General features: G+C 37.0%; 1 protein-coding gene across 1 annotated transcript in view; it reads left to right on the forward strand.

The window, feature by feature from the left end:
* Positions 1–15,106, forward strand: part of HOOK3 (hook microtubule tethering protein 3) — an 82,446-nt gene that overhangs the window by 45,620 nt on the left and 21,720 nt on the right. Inside the window, exons 9-13 of the mRNA XM_063455352.1 lie at positions 774–836; positions 4,640–4,803; positions 7,890–8,030; positions 11,920–12,121; positions 13,133–13,243. Of these exons, the coding sequence (XP_063311422.1) occupies positions 774–836; positions 4,640–4,803; positions 7,890–8,030; positions 11,920–12,121; positions 13,133–13,243 (681 nt within the window). The remainder of the gene's footprint in view (positions 1–773; positions 837–4,639; positions 4,804–7,889; positions 8,031–11,919; positions 12,122–13,132; positions 13,244–15,106) is intronic.

Raw genomic sequence — 15,106 nt, forward strand, 5'->3', positions numbered from 1 at the left:
AATTGCTGTAAACTCAGGGTTTATGCTCTGGCTAGAGGGTTAATAAAGCAGGTGTCTTAAAATATAGGTTTATATAATGCTATGAATTTATTTAAAGATTTGATGTCTTAATATGATTCATAAAACATGTGGGGGTTTAGGGCTGGACACAGTGCATGGTATAGGGTAGTGTTTGGTGAAGGGTATGAGTCAACTAATTAGTGGGGTAATAGCTGCTTGATCCAAGGAGACATCTGACTGCTATTTTGGGGTCAAGAAGGAATTTTTTCCTAGTTTGTGGCAAAATTGGAAGCGCTTCAGACTGGGTTTTTTGCCTTCTTTTGGATTAACAGCAACAACATATGTGAGGAAGGCTGAACTTGATGGACGCAAGTCTCTTTTCAGCTATGTAACTATGTAACATATGTGGGCTGAGCCATACAAATTACCACTGGGGTGAAGCCCACCAGCATTTTTTGCTACCTTGTATAGACATAATTACTGCTTACATGTAGGTCTGCACTAGGTTCCATCGTGAAATCTGACGGACTTTATCAACAAAATCAGGAGGTATGTAAGGTGAGTATTTTAGTAATGTTTCCCTACAGCATGTATAAACATTTTATTTTCTCTTGCTTTAGATTGGCTTTAGTTATCAATGGGCAGTACGGCAAGGTTTCTGTCTTGTTAAATGCTCTTTTAGGATGAAATGATTATAAAAATGATGATGATGATGATACATTTCCAGGTTATCTCCTAACTATTCTCTTGCTTTGCTTTTTATTCAATTGAAGGCGTATGCTATTCAAGAAGAGCGAGATAAACTGAGATTTGAATGTAATGAGCTAGAAGAAAGGGTAAATTGTGAATGTAATGCTCACATTAAAGCATTGTCCCACGACTACTAATACAAACCTGCTTGTGTTTGCACATGGTTTTATTACTTTGTAAATACTAACTTTAAATGCACAGGAATATTTAACATCACTCAGACATGTTTTGTTGTGGTAGACAGGTATTTGGGTCTTATTTTTCTCTATCTCTCTCTCTTTCTATAACTCTGCACAATGGCGATAAATGGCAATGATAATAATAATAATTAGTGAATAATACCAAAGCGTTTAAAAAGGAGCAATAGTTTACTTTTCAATTGTTTTACAGTTTTCTCTTTAGTTATAAAACTGTATTTTAATGTCAGCCTTCAACATTATTCTACATTCTATATGTTTTGTATGTGTTTAGATTTTTTTTTTCAGTTTACAGAGGTAAACCAATTCAAAAAAACTCAAAGCACTATAACCAAGGCTGTTCACTGTGGTGGTTTTAGTGTCAGCAGTGCCCTGGCACCCATCTATGTAATAGTCAAACATTTGAGAACTCGCCTGGGGTGTGCCAGGTGCCATTCACATTTTCCATTGGAGCTGTAAGCTCTCTGCATTGTGCTAAGCCTCATTGGCTGAGAATGGTCAGCTGATTCTGCACATCAAGGTTAAGCTCAGGAGAGCTAACAGAAGCTCCAGGAGCTTCTAGCCTCATTGCAGGAAGTGGCCTCAGGTAAGATGTCAAGCTGTTAGCAAATGGTTTGACTACTCACATTGCGCGGTATATGGGGTGGGATATAGCCAGGGCACTCCTGTACCATAACTATTGCAGTGTGCTTTAGTGTTTATATCTCTTAGAGTGTTCCTTTAAGCTTTATATAAATTGTTCCATAAATAGTAAACAATTTAAGGAAATATACAATAAGGTCTTTATATATTATGTGAATGTTTTGTCTTCCTTTAGCTTATAACCTTTTGTAATTGTAACATAAGCAAGACTTTCTTAACAAGTGATTGTTGTTGAGAAATTGGGCTCTAATATAATGCATGGTGTTTTTAATATTTACTGAAATACGATAGTGCTTCTTAAAGACATATGAATAGTAGTATTGTAACCTGTTCCTATATTTAAATGCCGTAGTAAGATTGTTTCGTAAAGGGAAAAATGTCTTTATAAGTTTCTTACTGTAAACATAAGAAAAAGCTTTTTCTAGAGCAGGGATAGGCAACCTTCGGCACTCCAGTTGTTGTGGACTACATCTCCCATAATGCTCTTACACCCATAATTCTGACAAAGCATCATGGGAGGTGTAGTCCAAAACATCTGGAGTTCCGAAGGTTGCCTATGCCTGTTCTAGAGCATTGTACACTTAGCCCAGTGTTGCGCATTAGAGGGATGCGCGTAGTTTATAATAACCGTTTTAGATTGCAAATCTAATTTAGAAACTATTAACCTTTTCTACCGAAAAATGGGAATATCACATCACAGAAATGTAGCATACCACACCCTTCCTCTGCACCTATGAGCTATGCTGTCTTTTTTTTCAAAATGCTGTATTAGTGCTTTTAGTATATATATTTTTCGATATTTTAAATTAAAACATACATAGCACTGTAAAAGTACACCCAAGCATAAATTGTAAACTTAAGGTATCCCGTTATATTTGCATTAGCATGCATGCCTTCGAAGGGCTTCCTGGGATGATAATGGCCGACCATCATGGGGACCTGATACCCCAGCATGTAGAAGTGTATGCAATCACAGAAAAAAAAGTCCGCAACAGCACTGGGAAGTTCTACAGGGAGCCAAGTTTGTTTTATACTTATCTCTGTGCATATCACACCAGGAAATGCTTCCGTAGTGCTTTCGGACTCTAGTGTCCATCGCAACCTATTATACATAATATGCGATGAATATATGTTTATCATCATTGATTAATTTTAGATATAATATCTGAGAGGGATGAGGAGAGCCCTTTAGTGATCGTATTACTGGTAAAGTGGTTTTTAGCCGAGATAAAATTATGTAAATGTCAGATCCTTTGAAAAGCTTCATACTTGCAGCGACATTATGCAGGGGAAATAAAATAGCTTTCAATGCTGATTTGTTTTGTAGAAAAATCACACAAGCTTTCTCAAACGTGTCACATCAGATAGCAAGGTGGCTCACGGCAAGTTTTCTTTGTATGCTTGTGTGCACTCGCATTTTTTTATAGGAACAGGTTATAAAAAGGTGTAGTTTATAGGTTGATACTAACTGTATACTGCTCAGTAATGACTGCATTTAAAAGTGATGACCGGCACCTATTAATGATTTTGTGTTCAATGCGTCTGCCTTTGTTGTTCATGGACTTGGATGTATCCCAGAACAAGGAGTTTAGTTGTAACCTTCTAAAGATAGAGAGGGGATTACTGTAAAGGTCAGTGAGGATTTCTTAAAGAGACTGTGATGATTAAACATTTATTGATTTGAGAAAAGTGCGTGTTTAGAAAAGTTTCTGCATAAGTTGACGTTAAGTAACTTGCACAATTTCAGTTTATCTTCAGGAAGATTATTATTTTTGTTTATTTCCTATGATGCACACTAGGTTGATTGGAATTGTAGCTACCGGTATTTAGTTTTTGCAAGTATCTCTTTCTGAAGCTATGCTTTTAGTTCTATGTTCACAATTCAGTATTGATGTCAGATATATCCTATATTTTTGTGTTTTACACCTTTTATTTTTGTTAATCTTCATGATTTGCATGCTGCTTTACATGGTCAATACTTTTTTGTATGAAGGGACTCTATAGTCACAAGAACAACTACAGCTTGTTGAATTTGTTCTGGTGAATAGAATCACTACCTTCAGGCTTTTTGCTGTAAACACTGTCTTTTCAGAGAAAATGTGTGTTTACATTACAGCCTAGTGATCACTTCACTGGCCACTCCTTAGATCGCTGTTAGAGATCCTTCCTGGGTCATGGCTGCCTAAAATGCATCCAAACATTCAGTATCTCCTCCCTCTGCATGCAGACACTTAACTTTCCTAATAGAGATTCATTGATTTAATTAATCTCTATGAGGAGATGCTGATTGGCCAGGGCTGTGTTTGAATCATGCTGGCTCTGCCCCTGATCTGCCTCTTTGTCAGTCTCAGCCAATCCTATGGGGAAGCACTATGATTGGATCAGGCCACCACTTCTAATGATGTCAGCAGACTGCTTCTTTTTCTGAGGCAAACAGCATGCAGAGTTACAGCTTCAGGCTTGAATTTTGCTATATTTATGGAGACATGAGGGGCCCAGGGGGCTAGATGGTGGTGTTCACACTACAGGGTCAGGAATACATGTTTGTGTTCCTTACCCTATAGTGATCCTTTAAATTCCTACACCATTATGTTTTATATAAAAGACATTTAGAATGATGGAGCAACTGACATTAAAGTGTTTTTTATATGTCACGATATATATTACTGGAATATATTGACAAAAGCCCCGTTGTGGGCTGAAACATTGCTTTTCATCTTCTTCAGTACATCTGCTCACTGGATTTACCCTGAGTTCTTGGACCATCATTACTTTTCTGGAATATATCAAAGGCAAAATGCTTTCTTCCTTCTAAACCACTTTGTTGAGACTTGAGAGTGGGGTGAATGGGTTATTAAACCTTTTTTGTCACTTTAAATGCAATAATGATATAAAATGACTGTAAGACTTTTCTGTTGTGGAATTTACTGTTGCTGCAGTGGCAATCTGTGTGTGGCTGGCATGCTGATTGAATAACATGACCCAGAGGAAGCATCATGATACCCTTTGTGTCATGGAACACATACTCAGAACATGTGTTATTGTTGTAGGTTGCTGGTCTTCAAGAGGAGAAGAGTAGTTTGCTTGCTGAGAACCAGATTTTGATGGAACGATTGAACCAGTCAGATTCTTTAGAAGATCCCAATAGCCCAGCTGGACGTAGACATTTGCAACTTCAAACGCAACTTGAACAACTCCAGGAGGAAACCTTTAGGTAAGACCGGTGATGAATAATGGTAAACATTTATTTTATTTTTTTCTGGTAGTTGATCATATATTTATGTTTCTTGCAAATTAAAGAAACCCTCATGCCCACTGTATCCTATGATTATATTACCTTCCACTGCCACTTGCCTTTATTTGTATTTATTACAATTTCTTTCTTGTGTTCGATCTCAATACATTGGTGCAGCCATTTGGTTCACCTCTGCTCATGATGTCTGCTGTTTTTACCATTTTGCAGAATTGATTTTTACCAATGGATTGGGTGTACATTTGGTAACTGAAACACAGTATTGCTTTCAGCTCTGCCTATTGGAAATTGTTACCTTAACTGCTATACATAAAGAAAACTAGTCCTGACTAGGGTATTCAGGGACGCAAAGCTATGTAATAGCATATTAGATTAAGTTTATTTTTGGTGACAAATTGGCTTTAAAGAGAAATTATTGTGCCAGGAACACAAAGTTGTTTTCCTGGCACTATAACTCCCTATATGGCCCCCTATATCGGCGATGGTTCAGGCTCCGCTTCAGGCTCCGCTTCCGCTCCTGCCACGTCAGCCGGCAAGGGGGTACCTAATGCACATGCGCGTCGAACGCCATGATCGCATTAGAAATTCCCCCATCAGAAAGCATTATATAAGGCTTTCCTGTGGGTTTTGGTGTGCTACTGGATAATCTCAAGCATAGCATGATGACGTCCAGCTTCAGTTCGGCGACCAAAATTCACCTAACCACCCAGAAACCCCTCTAGTGGCTGTCTGGTTGATAGCCCCTAGAGGTGGAGTTAACCCTGACAGGTAACTATTACATTTTTTTTCAAAACTGCAATAATTACAATTGCAGGGTTAAGGGACCTCGGATAGTGGACCCAGACAACTTTAATGAGCTGAAGTGGTCTGAATGCCATTAGTGTCCCTTTAAGTACCTTTTTGGGGGGAAAACGGGAGAATTGATTACCTTCGTATGTATTAAAATTGCATCAAAAAAATACCAAAAATATTGTTGTCACAAATTAAACACTCTGGGATATTTACAAAAGTGAGAATTTTCAGAACTTAAAAGTGAATTACAAATAAAAGACCAAAATAACTGAACTGAAAGCAGAATTAACTTAGAGAATTTTTGGCTTTTTTGGCCTAAATTTTGAAATGCACTTTGAATCCCCCTGCAATTCTCACATTAGTAAACATCTCCTAGTACTTTTAATTAGTGACAGGAGTTTTAGGTGTAATCTTATTTCTTAAGATAATATCTCATTGATGTGGTCTGGGTGCAAACTCCCATCACTCTTGACCCTGAGCATGTAATTATTGTCGTTTTTATAAACTGCAATAATTTCCTGCTAGGGTTAACTCCTCCTCTAGTGGCTGTCTACTAGACAACCACTAGAGGGACTTCCGTAATCGAAACGGACCTTTGGTCCGTTATCTGACGCTGGACGGAGCATGAGGACTTCCAGCGTCAGATTTTTTTTTCCCCCCATAGGAAAGCATTGAATAATGCTTTCCTATAGGGAAATCCTAATGCGAGCACAGTCATGCACATTAGGTCTCCCCCCGCCAGCAGACGTCGGCGCGGGAGGAGCATGGGCGCAGCTGGACACAGGTAAGTGACTGAAGGGGTTATTAACCCCTTCAGCACCACAGGAGGGGGCCTTGACAGAGGGGGAAGCTATAGTGCCAGAAAAACTAGTTTGTTTTCCTGGCACTATAGTTTCCCTTTAAGGTTGCAATGTATTTGGCGTAATATGGATTGTTCTGTCTCTAAATGCAGCACCTTGCCCTTGGGTTACTCTAGCTTTCCCTCTGCATGTGTCCTACAAGTTTGTTTTGTGCTAATCACATACTTTCTCAAGGTTTATTACAAATTAGAGATTTGGAACACAAATATGGTGTCTTTAATCTGTGTTGCGTACACAAAGCCCTTGTTCTATAAAGAGTTAAGCTTCCTCTAACAAAGCATATATGTGGGAAGATGTGCTTTTTATGCAACACTCTTTCAAAAATTGTATACACTTTGTTCCTTAACCAAATGCTGATACTGACATTTTTTTATTTTTTAGTTTGACTGACTTCCTTATGATAAAAAAAAAACCTCTTTTTAACCAGAAGTAGCATTTTTCCGTTTGTTTTTCATGAGGTTTCATATGGGATGTTTGAGATTTTCTGTCACTTTTTTTTTTTTTCTTTTTCATTTTAAGTCAGTAGTTTTATCAAGTACTAAAACGGAAATGTGTTTTTAAAGCTTTAAAATATTTTCTTAAAATGATAAAGCTAGTAAAAATGTTAATTGCGTAATACACAAGACTGCATGCAAATAAAGATGCCCACAGTAAATTACAATGAAGTGTACCTGAGTACACCATATCATGTAACCATATACTGTATATCGGTATGTTTATTGAAAATTGGTTAAAATGGATAACTATTGCAGTTCTTCACATAAGCACAAAATGTACTCTGAAAGATTGTTAATTTTGTCGACTAACAATTTTAGTTGAGATTTAGTAGAGTAAAACTAAAACAAATCAGATGATAAAATACTACTAAAATGATAATGGCTTTTTAGTCAGGCTTAGGGAATGAGACACATGGGGTTAGGGGACACAGGGGCTGGGGAAGGGGCAAAGAGAGCAAGGCTTTATTAAACCCATTAGATTTTAGTTGTCTTGGCTAAAATCTTCTGGAGATTTAGTCGACTAAAACTAAAACAATTCAGATGAATAAAATACGACTAAAACTAAAAGGGATTTTTAGTCAAAAGACTGTAATTAAAACTAAATTAAAATTTGCTGCTAAAATTAACACTGCTCTGAAAGTGAGAAAACATATGCCATATGGGACAATAAAGTCCAACACGTATATATAGTGGTCACTGTAGCTTACAGTAGATTGAACAGGAAAAGAAGATTTGTGACAGCTCTGTCTCACTTTATCATCTTGTTCTTTCTTCGTAGCTGCTCCCACTCTTTCTGCAATTTTCAGGAACATTAACTGAACATTTTAATGATGACACCACTGTTCTAACCATAGCTTTTTTTTTTTTTTTTGTTCTGTCTCTATTTCTTCTCTAATAGGCTTGAAGCATCCAAAGATGATTACAGGATACGATGTGAAGAGCTGGAAAAAGAAATAACAGAATTAAGACAACAGAATGACGATTTAACAACTCTTGCAGATGAAGCTCAGTCACTTAAGGATGAAATGGATGTATTAAGGTAATCAGTATTGGTTGCCACATGCCTTTTGAATAGCTTTTCTTGTGAGTGCGACCTACTCAGTACCATTTCGGGGGAGGGAAGAGGATGTATTGTTTTCTAAGGAACACCATTTTAGAAAAATATATTTAGAACTAATTATTATTTGCGGTTTTCAAGTGTCCTTGAGAGTGGATAACGTACCTGCATCTTTCCTGTATTTTCTAGAGCTAATGTACTGCCTCTTCTTTTTACTAAGTGCATTTATTAAAAACATAACCATGTAATATACATTTTTTTGACCGTGCTCTTCTGTTTTTTTTTTCCCTTGCAGTTTTTGGTTGTGTTCTTTTGCTGATTAGAAAGATCGTAGCACATGCTGGGCTCATTATTAGCCCTACTAGTGTTTTCAGTGCCCTTCTTAAAGATCATGCTTTGACATTTGAGCTGCAAGAAAGTTCACAATTTCTCATCTCAATGTCTCTAATAATTATGAAGTTATGATTTCTTGATGGATAAATTATGGCAGGGAGATAACTTCCTTCCTAGTAATGATATTTGCCATTTAGATTCATACATTATTGAGCTTCCCTTTATCCTATTTATGTTTATATCATTATCCCTCTCTTCAAAAAAGTGGATTACTGATTTCAGAAACATCCAAAGCCATTACATTCATTCATTATTGAGCTTCCCTTTTATCCTATTGCAGACATCCTAACTTGCAAAAAATGCATTTTAGGGAGGTGGCTGCACCAGATACACACTGACATACAGATACACACTGACATACATATGCACATACTAACACAAACACACAGTGACATACAGATACACACACCCACTGACACAAACACACAGATACAGATACACACGCTGACCTACAGATTGACTCAAACACATAGATACACTCAAACTGACACATGCTCAGATACACTCCTGATAGCTTACTTTTTTCTCCGGGAGGGTGACTTGCTTGCTGCTCTGCTCCTGGCTGAGGCTGATGTGAGAGAGCATGCAGTGGCAGCTCACTCCAACCTCTCTTCTCCCTCCATCCTACTTTGTGTCTCTGCTGCCTCCTCCCTCCAGTCCTCCTGCCGGCTGATACTCGGCTCTTAAAGTGCTGGCACTCTTACCGGGCCCTGCTTAGTGAATATGAGGGAAGGGACCAGGGGCCACAAATCATGTATAATATCCTGGAAACCAACACACACAATCTGATATACATTGTATGTCAGATTGTGTGTGTGTGATTTCAAGGATATTATACATGTTCTGCGGGTGTCAGGGAGCCGCATGCAAAATGGAACTACCGGGAGACTTGGCATGTCTGCTATTTATGGTTATTGCCATTTTGGCACAGGATTACATTTTATGAGCCAGGATAAGATAAAAGATTAGGTTTTGTGTATAATAATAATAATGAAGAGAGCACTTTAAGAATTGACCATAGTCTGAATGAACTTCAAAGGGGTTAGTTTGAGTTGTTATTGGTACATATTTAGTGTGTCAGATGTTCTTATCTGTGGAATCAGTAATTCTTATATTCAGAGAGGCAAGAATCTGATAATGTGGAGATACAATACTAATCACTTTAAATTAATGCATTACCCTGGATTTTTGATTGATGATAATGGTAACACAATAAGAAACAATATTGTACAAAAATATATATATTTATTAACTATAAAATCTAGTGCAAAAACTAAGAACAATAATATGCGTGATCAATGAGCCTGTTAGTAAATTGGTATATATATTGGCAATCTCGAATGGTACTTTATGACTGTGGTGGTTTTAAATGGCTTAAAACTGCACATATATAAAAGGTGTCATCGGAAGGAGCAAAGTGTTAGAGGGCATCTTCCTTGTGAAAATACAAATTCACATATTTATTTTATTTAAAGGAATTTTCTTATCACTGTAAAGACTACAGCTTGGAGGCAAAGCAGTTCTAGGCTCATGCTACACCTGCTGTCCAAAATGTGTTTAAAATAAAATAAAGTTTTTTTTTAATGTTTCTGCTTTTTTTTTTTTTTTTTAAAGCTATAGTATGGATATTGCACCGTAAAAAAATGTTTTAATTCAGATATTTGCGAAACTTTAAAAAATATTTCACTTAATCACTTGAAAAACATTTTAGGCTACTTACACGTCTAAAATGGCGGTCTCTTACCTTGGTGCATAAGCAGAAAATGGCAAATCACCCTGCAAATAAAATTCTGATTTAAAAAAAAAAAAATATATTAATTTTTGTTTTTCTTTTAGTTTTATTACAGGTTTTTGTGTTTTTAAAAATTATTTTTATGGGTTTTGTAAATGGTTTGCTTTACCACAGTGTAGAACGGAATAATGTGTCGAAGCTTGACATGAGGCCCAAATAGTTTGAAGGCAGAGCCATAGCAATTTCCTGTGCAGCTGTGTTCTCATTCTTATGTCTGTTGTAAAAGAGGGTGACTTAATGATAATGTGATTTCTCCTTTCTTGCTTCAACTAGTGACTTCTAGATGCTAAAGTGTGTGGGTAGATTTTCACTGTTTCTGATTGTAACAATCGATCCCTCTGATACCAGTTGCCTATTTATAAAATGGACAGAGAACTGATTGTGGCAGTGTTCAAAACCATTTTTTGTAGTCCACCATAAAACTCCTCATATTTACTGATGCCTTGGAGGGACTGCACACTATTATAAAGCTTTAATACAGCAATTGTTATATAATATAATAAGCCTTTGTAACTACACTTGGCGAACACATACTTTGTGTGACAGAGCTGCAGTTCTACCACTTTGCAGACCCAATTTCTCACTAATAAAGCTAAAGTCACCCTCCCTGGTTCCCCCTGTACTTTACTAGGCACAGTCCTGAAGATTGCCCTTACTTCAATCCAAGGTTAAGACTTTCACCGGGGATGATTCTGTGCTCTTTTGACCAAAGGAGATGGAGAGCTATCCCGGGACATGTTGTGGGGTTATTTGTGTCATTTTGTATGTTTTGGGATGTATTGTAATGGTGCCCTGATGCCTGGGGATAATTAACTTAGTGATTTCTGATCTAATTATCTCTCATATTCAGATGCATCAGGTTGGGGTTTGCGTAGTTTAAGCAGTGAACCCCCTGTTGAGGTCTTGTGTATTACGGGGCGCCATTCAGTATCTCCTCGTAGAGATGTATTGAATCAATGCATCTATATGGGGAGCGTTCAGCATCTCCATGCAGAGCGTGGAGGTGCTGAAGGTAGGTACTCCACAATGTGCTGCACAGTGTGGATTTAGAGTCACCTCTAGTGGCCATCTGAGTGACTGTCACTAGAGTCATTCCTATGCAGCTATGTAAACACATACGTAAAACAAACAGGAAACAAGGTGATTGAACACACTATGGTTAAAGTTCCTTACATCTGGTTATGATAAGTAAACATAGATGGTATGAAAAATGAAACACAGCATAGTGTAGTATATACACATAAATCAGAATGGTGAGATAAATTGGAACACTCACAAAGAGCCAGTTGGCTCTAGACTGGATAGGCATTTTATCAATCTCAAATTTTTACAGCGCCACTGATCCTAAAACGTTTTTAATTAATGTAAATGCTGCCTTTTCTATGAAAAGGCAACGTTTACAGTGCTAAGACTGCAGGGATATACTATAAACACCAGAACTGGGGATTGCTAATAATGCAAAGTCCTTAGACGATGCTGTTGCCACCTTAAGCAAATTGATTAAAACATTTGTGAGGAATACATTTTTCAACAAATCTTTCTTTCTTTATTTTGCAGCTCTTACACACTTGGTTTAAATGTAATGGATATGTTATACATTTAATGACACCGTAAATAAAGAAAAACTCAAGGGAAAAAAGTTTTGATCTGAAAAACAATTAATTCTCTTGATTTGGTTATGTACAGGCATTCCTCTGATAAGGTGTCCAAACTGGAAAGTCAAGTAGAGTCCTATAAGAAAAAACTGGAGGATCTTGGGGATTTACGAAGGCAAGTGAAGCTTTTGGAGGAGAAGAACACAATGTACATGCAGAATACGGTCAGTCTTGAAGAGGAACTCAGGAAAGCCAATGCTGCCAGGAGTCAGCTGGAAACCTATAAGAGACAGGTACCTTTCTCCATTTCATAATAATCAGGTCTTCATGCATCTCTCTCAGCAATGATCACCCACACTGTGCCAGTGTCATTAGTGTTAGGTGAACCTTGGTATGGTCACCGTATCTGTATTTTATCTTTATTTAGATATTCTTAATTGGATGTATGACAACCTGTTGCATATAGTGAGTGGTTTAGAAGAAGGGTTGGGGAGATTTAGTGATAGAACTTAGTTACCTATAGAATAAAGGAAATTAAAGTCCAAAGTGTCTTGAAGGTTTATACCCTTTCAGGTTATAATAAGAATAATGAGAGTTAATGTTTGCAACACTTCAAATGCAGTTACTCCCAGCCAACCATAAATTCCCCTTATACAACTGTATTTGTACATGGGTACACCCCCTCCCATATTGTAATGAGGCATGTCTATATCAATGATTCTATAATGGCCGTCCTATTTCTATAGTGGCAATACCTTCTGGTATCTACTTTTAAAAAAGATTAAACTTTTGTGCGAAGGTTTTAAATTCTCTTACCTCTAATAAGTCTTAGTTGTAATGTGCTCCATGTTACTAATGTAATATTAATGATGATTATAATATTAGCAATGTGTCCCAAATCAGGGACACATTGCCAATTGTTTTGTATTCTAAAATATATAGATTTTTTTTTTTTTACTGCAGTAATTGTATACGAATTTAGCAAAAACTGTAAAATATAAATTTTACCCCCAAATGTTACCATTTGTTGCTACAGTTTTATTAAAGGAACACTCAGAGCACCATAATAACTACAGAGAGCTGTAGTGGTTACAGTGCCAGAAGTATCATATCATCCTCTGAGTTTAAGTAGTAAAGTCATTGGCAAACCTTGTAGTATTGTGGTGCTTGGAGTGTTGCATTAATATGTTATGCATGTACATCAAACAATAAAGTCCTCTCTTTACCGTAAAACAATGTATATTTAATTGTCAGTACACTGGTCCTTGAAGGATAAAACATTTATTTCTTAATTATTCTAACAGGTAGTAGAACTTCAAAATAGACTTTCTGAAGAGTCTAAAAAAGCTGACAAATTGGAGTTTGAATACAAAAGACTAAAGGAAAAAATTGACAGTTTACAGAAAGAAAAAGATGTAAGTATTGAATTTTATCAACGGTGTAATTTGAGACTTTGTTCTAAAGGATACAAGCTTGTGTGCATTTTTAATTTTGCCATCCCAGTTTGTTTTTCTGTTGCTCAAGAGGATTTTCTTTGTCATTTATGGTATTTTTCTGAATTGTTGGTAGACCTAAATAGGTGAAAAGCCTCAACAACTGAAGCAAGCTATGTTGTGGTCATTAGAACGTTAACTTTTCAAAATATATTGGAAAAGGATGAAGTTTTTGATCATTGTGAAATAAATATCCTGATGAACAAAGAAACATTTTTATTGCTTTTAAGTAATTCTTAAAAGTGTATTAAAGGGACACTTTAAAGCGAATCTTTTTTTTTTTTTTTTTTTAACCCCCTCCAGACTCTAATACATCTAATAGCCCCCTGGTCGCCCCTAAGCCCCCCATATTACCTATATTTAATGTTTATTTTCTGCCCGGACCTAGGTCCTGGGCACAGCCATCTTTGTGTGGGTAGATGAAGTCCGGGGGGGAAACGTCATCTGCCCACACTAGATAGCGCTGTGAAATTTCCGCGCATGCCAAGTTAGACATTCGGACGGGAATTTTGACCATTCATTCGTCAGAAAGACGAATTAATGAATAGAAATGTCAAACTAACAAACAAAGACCGAATGTCGGTGTTCGTTTGTTCATTCGTTTATTACAAGCAGGGAGCTGACGCCTCTTTCAACCTTGTTGTAGATAGCTCCCTGATACCGTGGGAATTAGAGAGCTATTTACTATGCGGCTGCAAGATGCACCTGTGGCACGAATAGGGTTGCAATTTCATTAATTCAAATGAAATTCCGATTCGAACAGAAACTACCGAATGCCATTCTAACTAAATTCCGTCCTAAACATTCTTTTAGGACGGAATTTGGTAGTTTCGCTGGCGTCCTGTCTGACAGGACGCTGGGGAATAGTGAAGGGAGGCATTGCGAGATTAGGTGAGAATTGCGGGAAAATTCCTTTGACCTGAGAGAGGGAGAGAAGTGGAAGCGATTGGGGAAAGGTAGGCTTTAAGCAGCACTACCCTTACACTTAGTGTAGTGGTTTTGTTGTTGTCAGACTTTAAATGCTGTTCATAGGCCATTTGGAAGCAGATTGGCAAAAATAAGAACTTTTCACAAGATCCAGAGAACAACTTATCCTCAACCACAGTGATAATGTGGATGTTGCACTTCTGCATTATCAATGTCCGTCTTTTGTCATATTAGATGACAATAACTGATTGAGATTGGTTGGTTAAATTGTCCCTATTGTTCGAATCTTCACTTTGATGTTGGATATACATTACATATTTCACTTTTACACGTTTGAGCTACACGTGAAACTGCTCGATAATAACTCGTTTTCAGTTTGTAGCATAATTTCATTTCTAGCTTAGAGTGTCTTCACTGTTTTTGTTTGGTTTTTTTTCTTCCATTTTTAATCTCTTAGGCCATACACCAGTTAGCCTTTCTTGAAGCTGTATTCATAAGAAATTGCATCTCTTGAAGCAACATTCATAAGAAATGGCATATGAAACAGATGTGCAAATTAGAAAAATATAAAGGCAGAAAAACCCTCAGGCAAGCTCTGCATATCACAGGAAAACCAAATTATCCAAATTTTGTTAGGAAATGTTTTTTTCATGATTTGAACTTTTTAAGAATCAACCATTTTTCTCAAATCAGAAAAGCTTGTGATGTGGCATGCAGACCTTTCTGCTTTCACAAGATAAAGTATGGACTGTGCAGATATGCAATCACCATAAAACAAAGAATACTTCACATTCTATATTTTGAAGCTTTACACATCTTTTGGTGTTTATTTTTAAGCCATCATATTTGTTTAAACAT

Source organism: Pelobates fuscus, chromosome 5, assembly GCF_036172605.1.
Source record: "Pelobates fuscus isolate aPelFus1 chromosome 5, aPelFus1.pri, whole genome shotgun sequence".
Taxonomy (NCBI): Eukaryota; Metazoa; Chordata; class Amphibia; order Anura; family Pelobatidae; genus Pelobates; species Pelobates fuscus.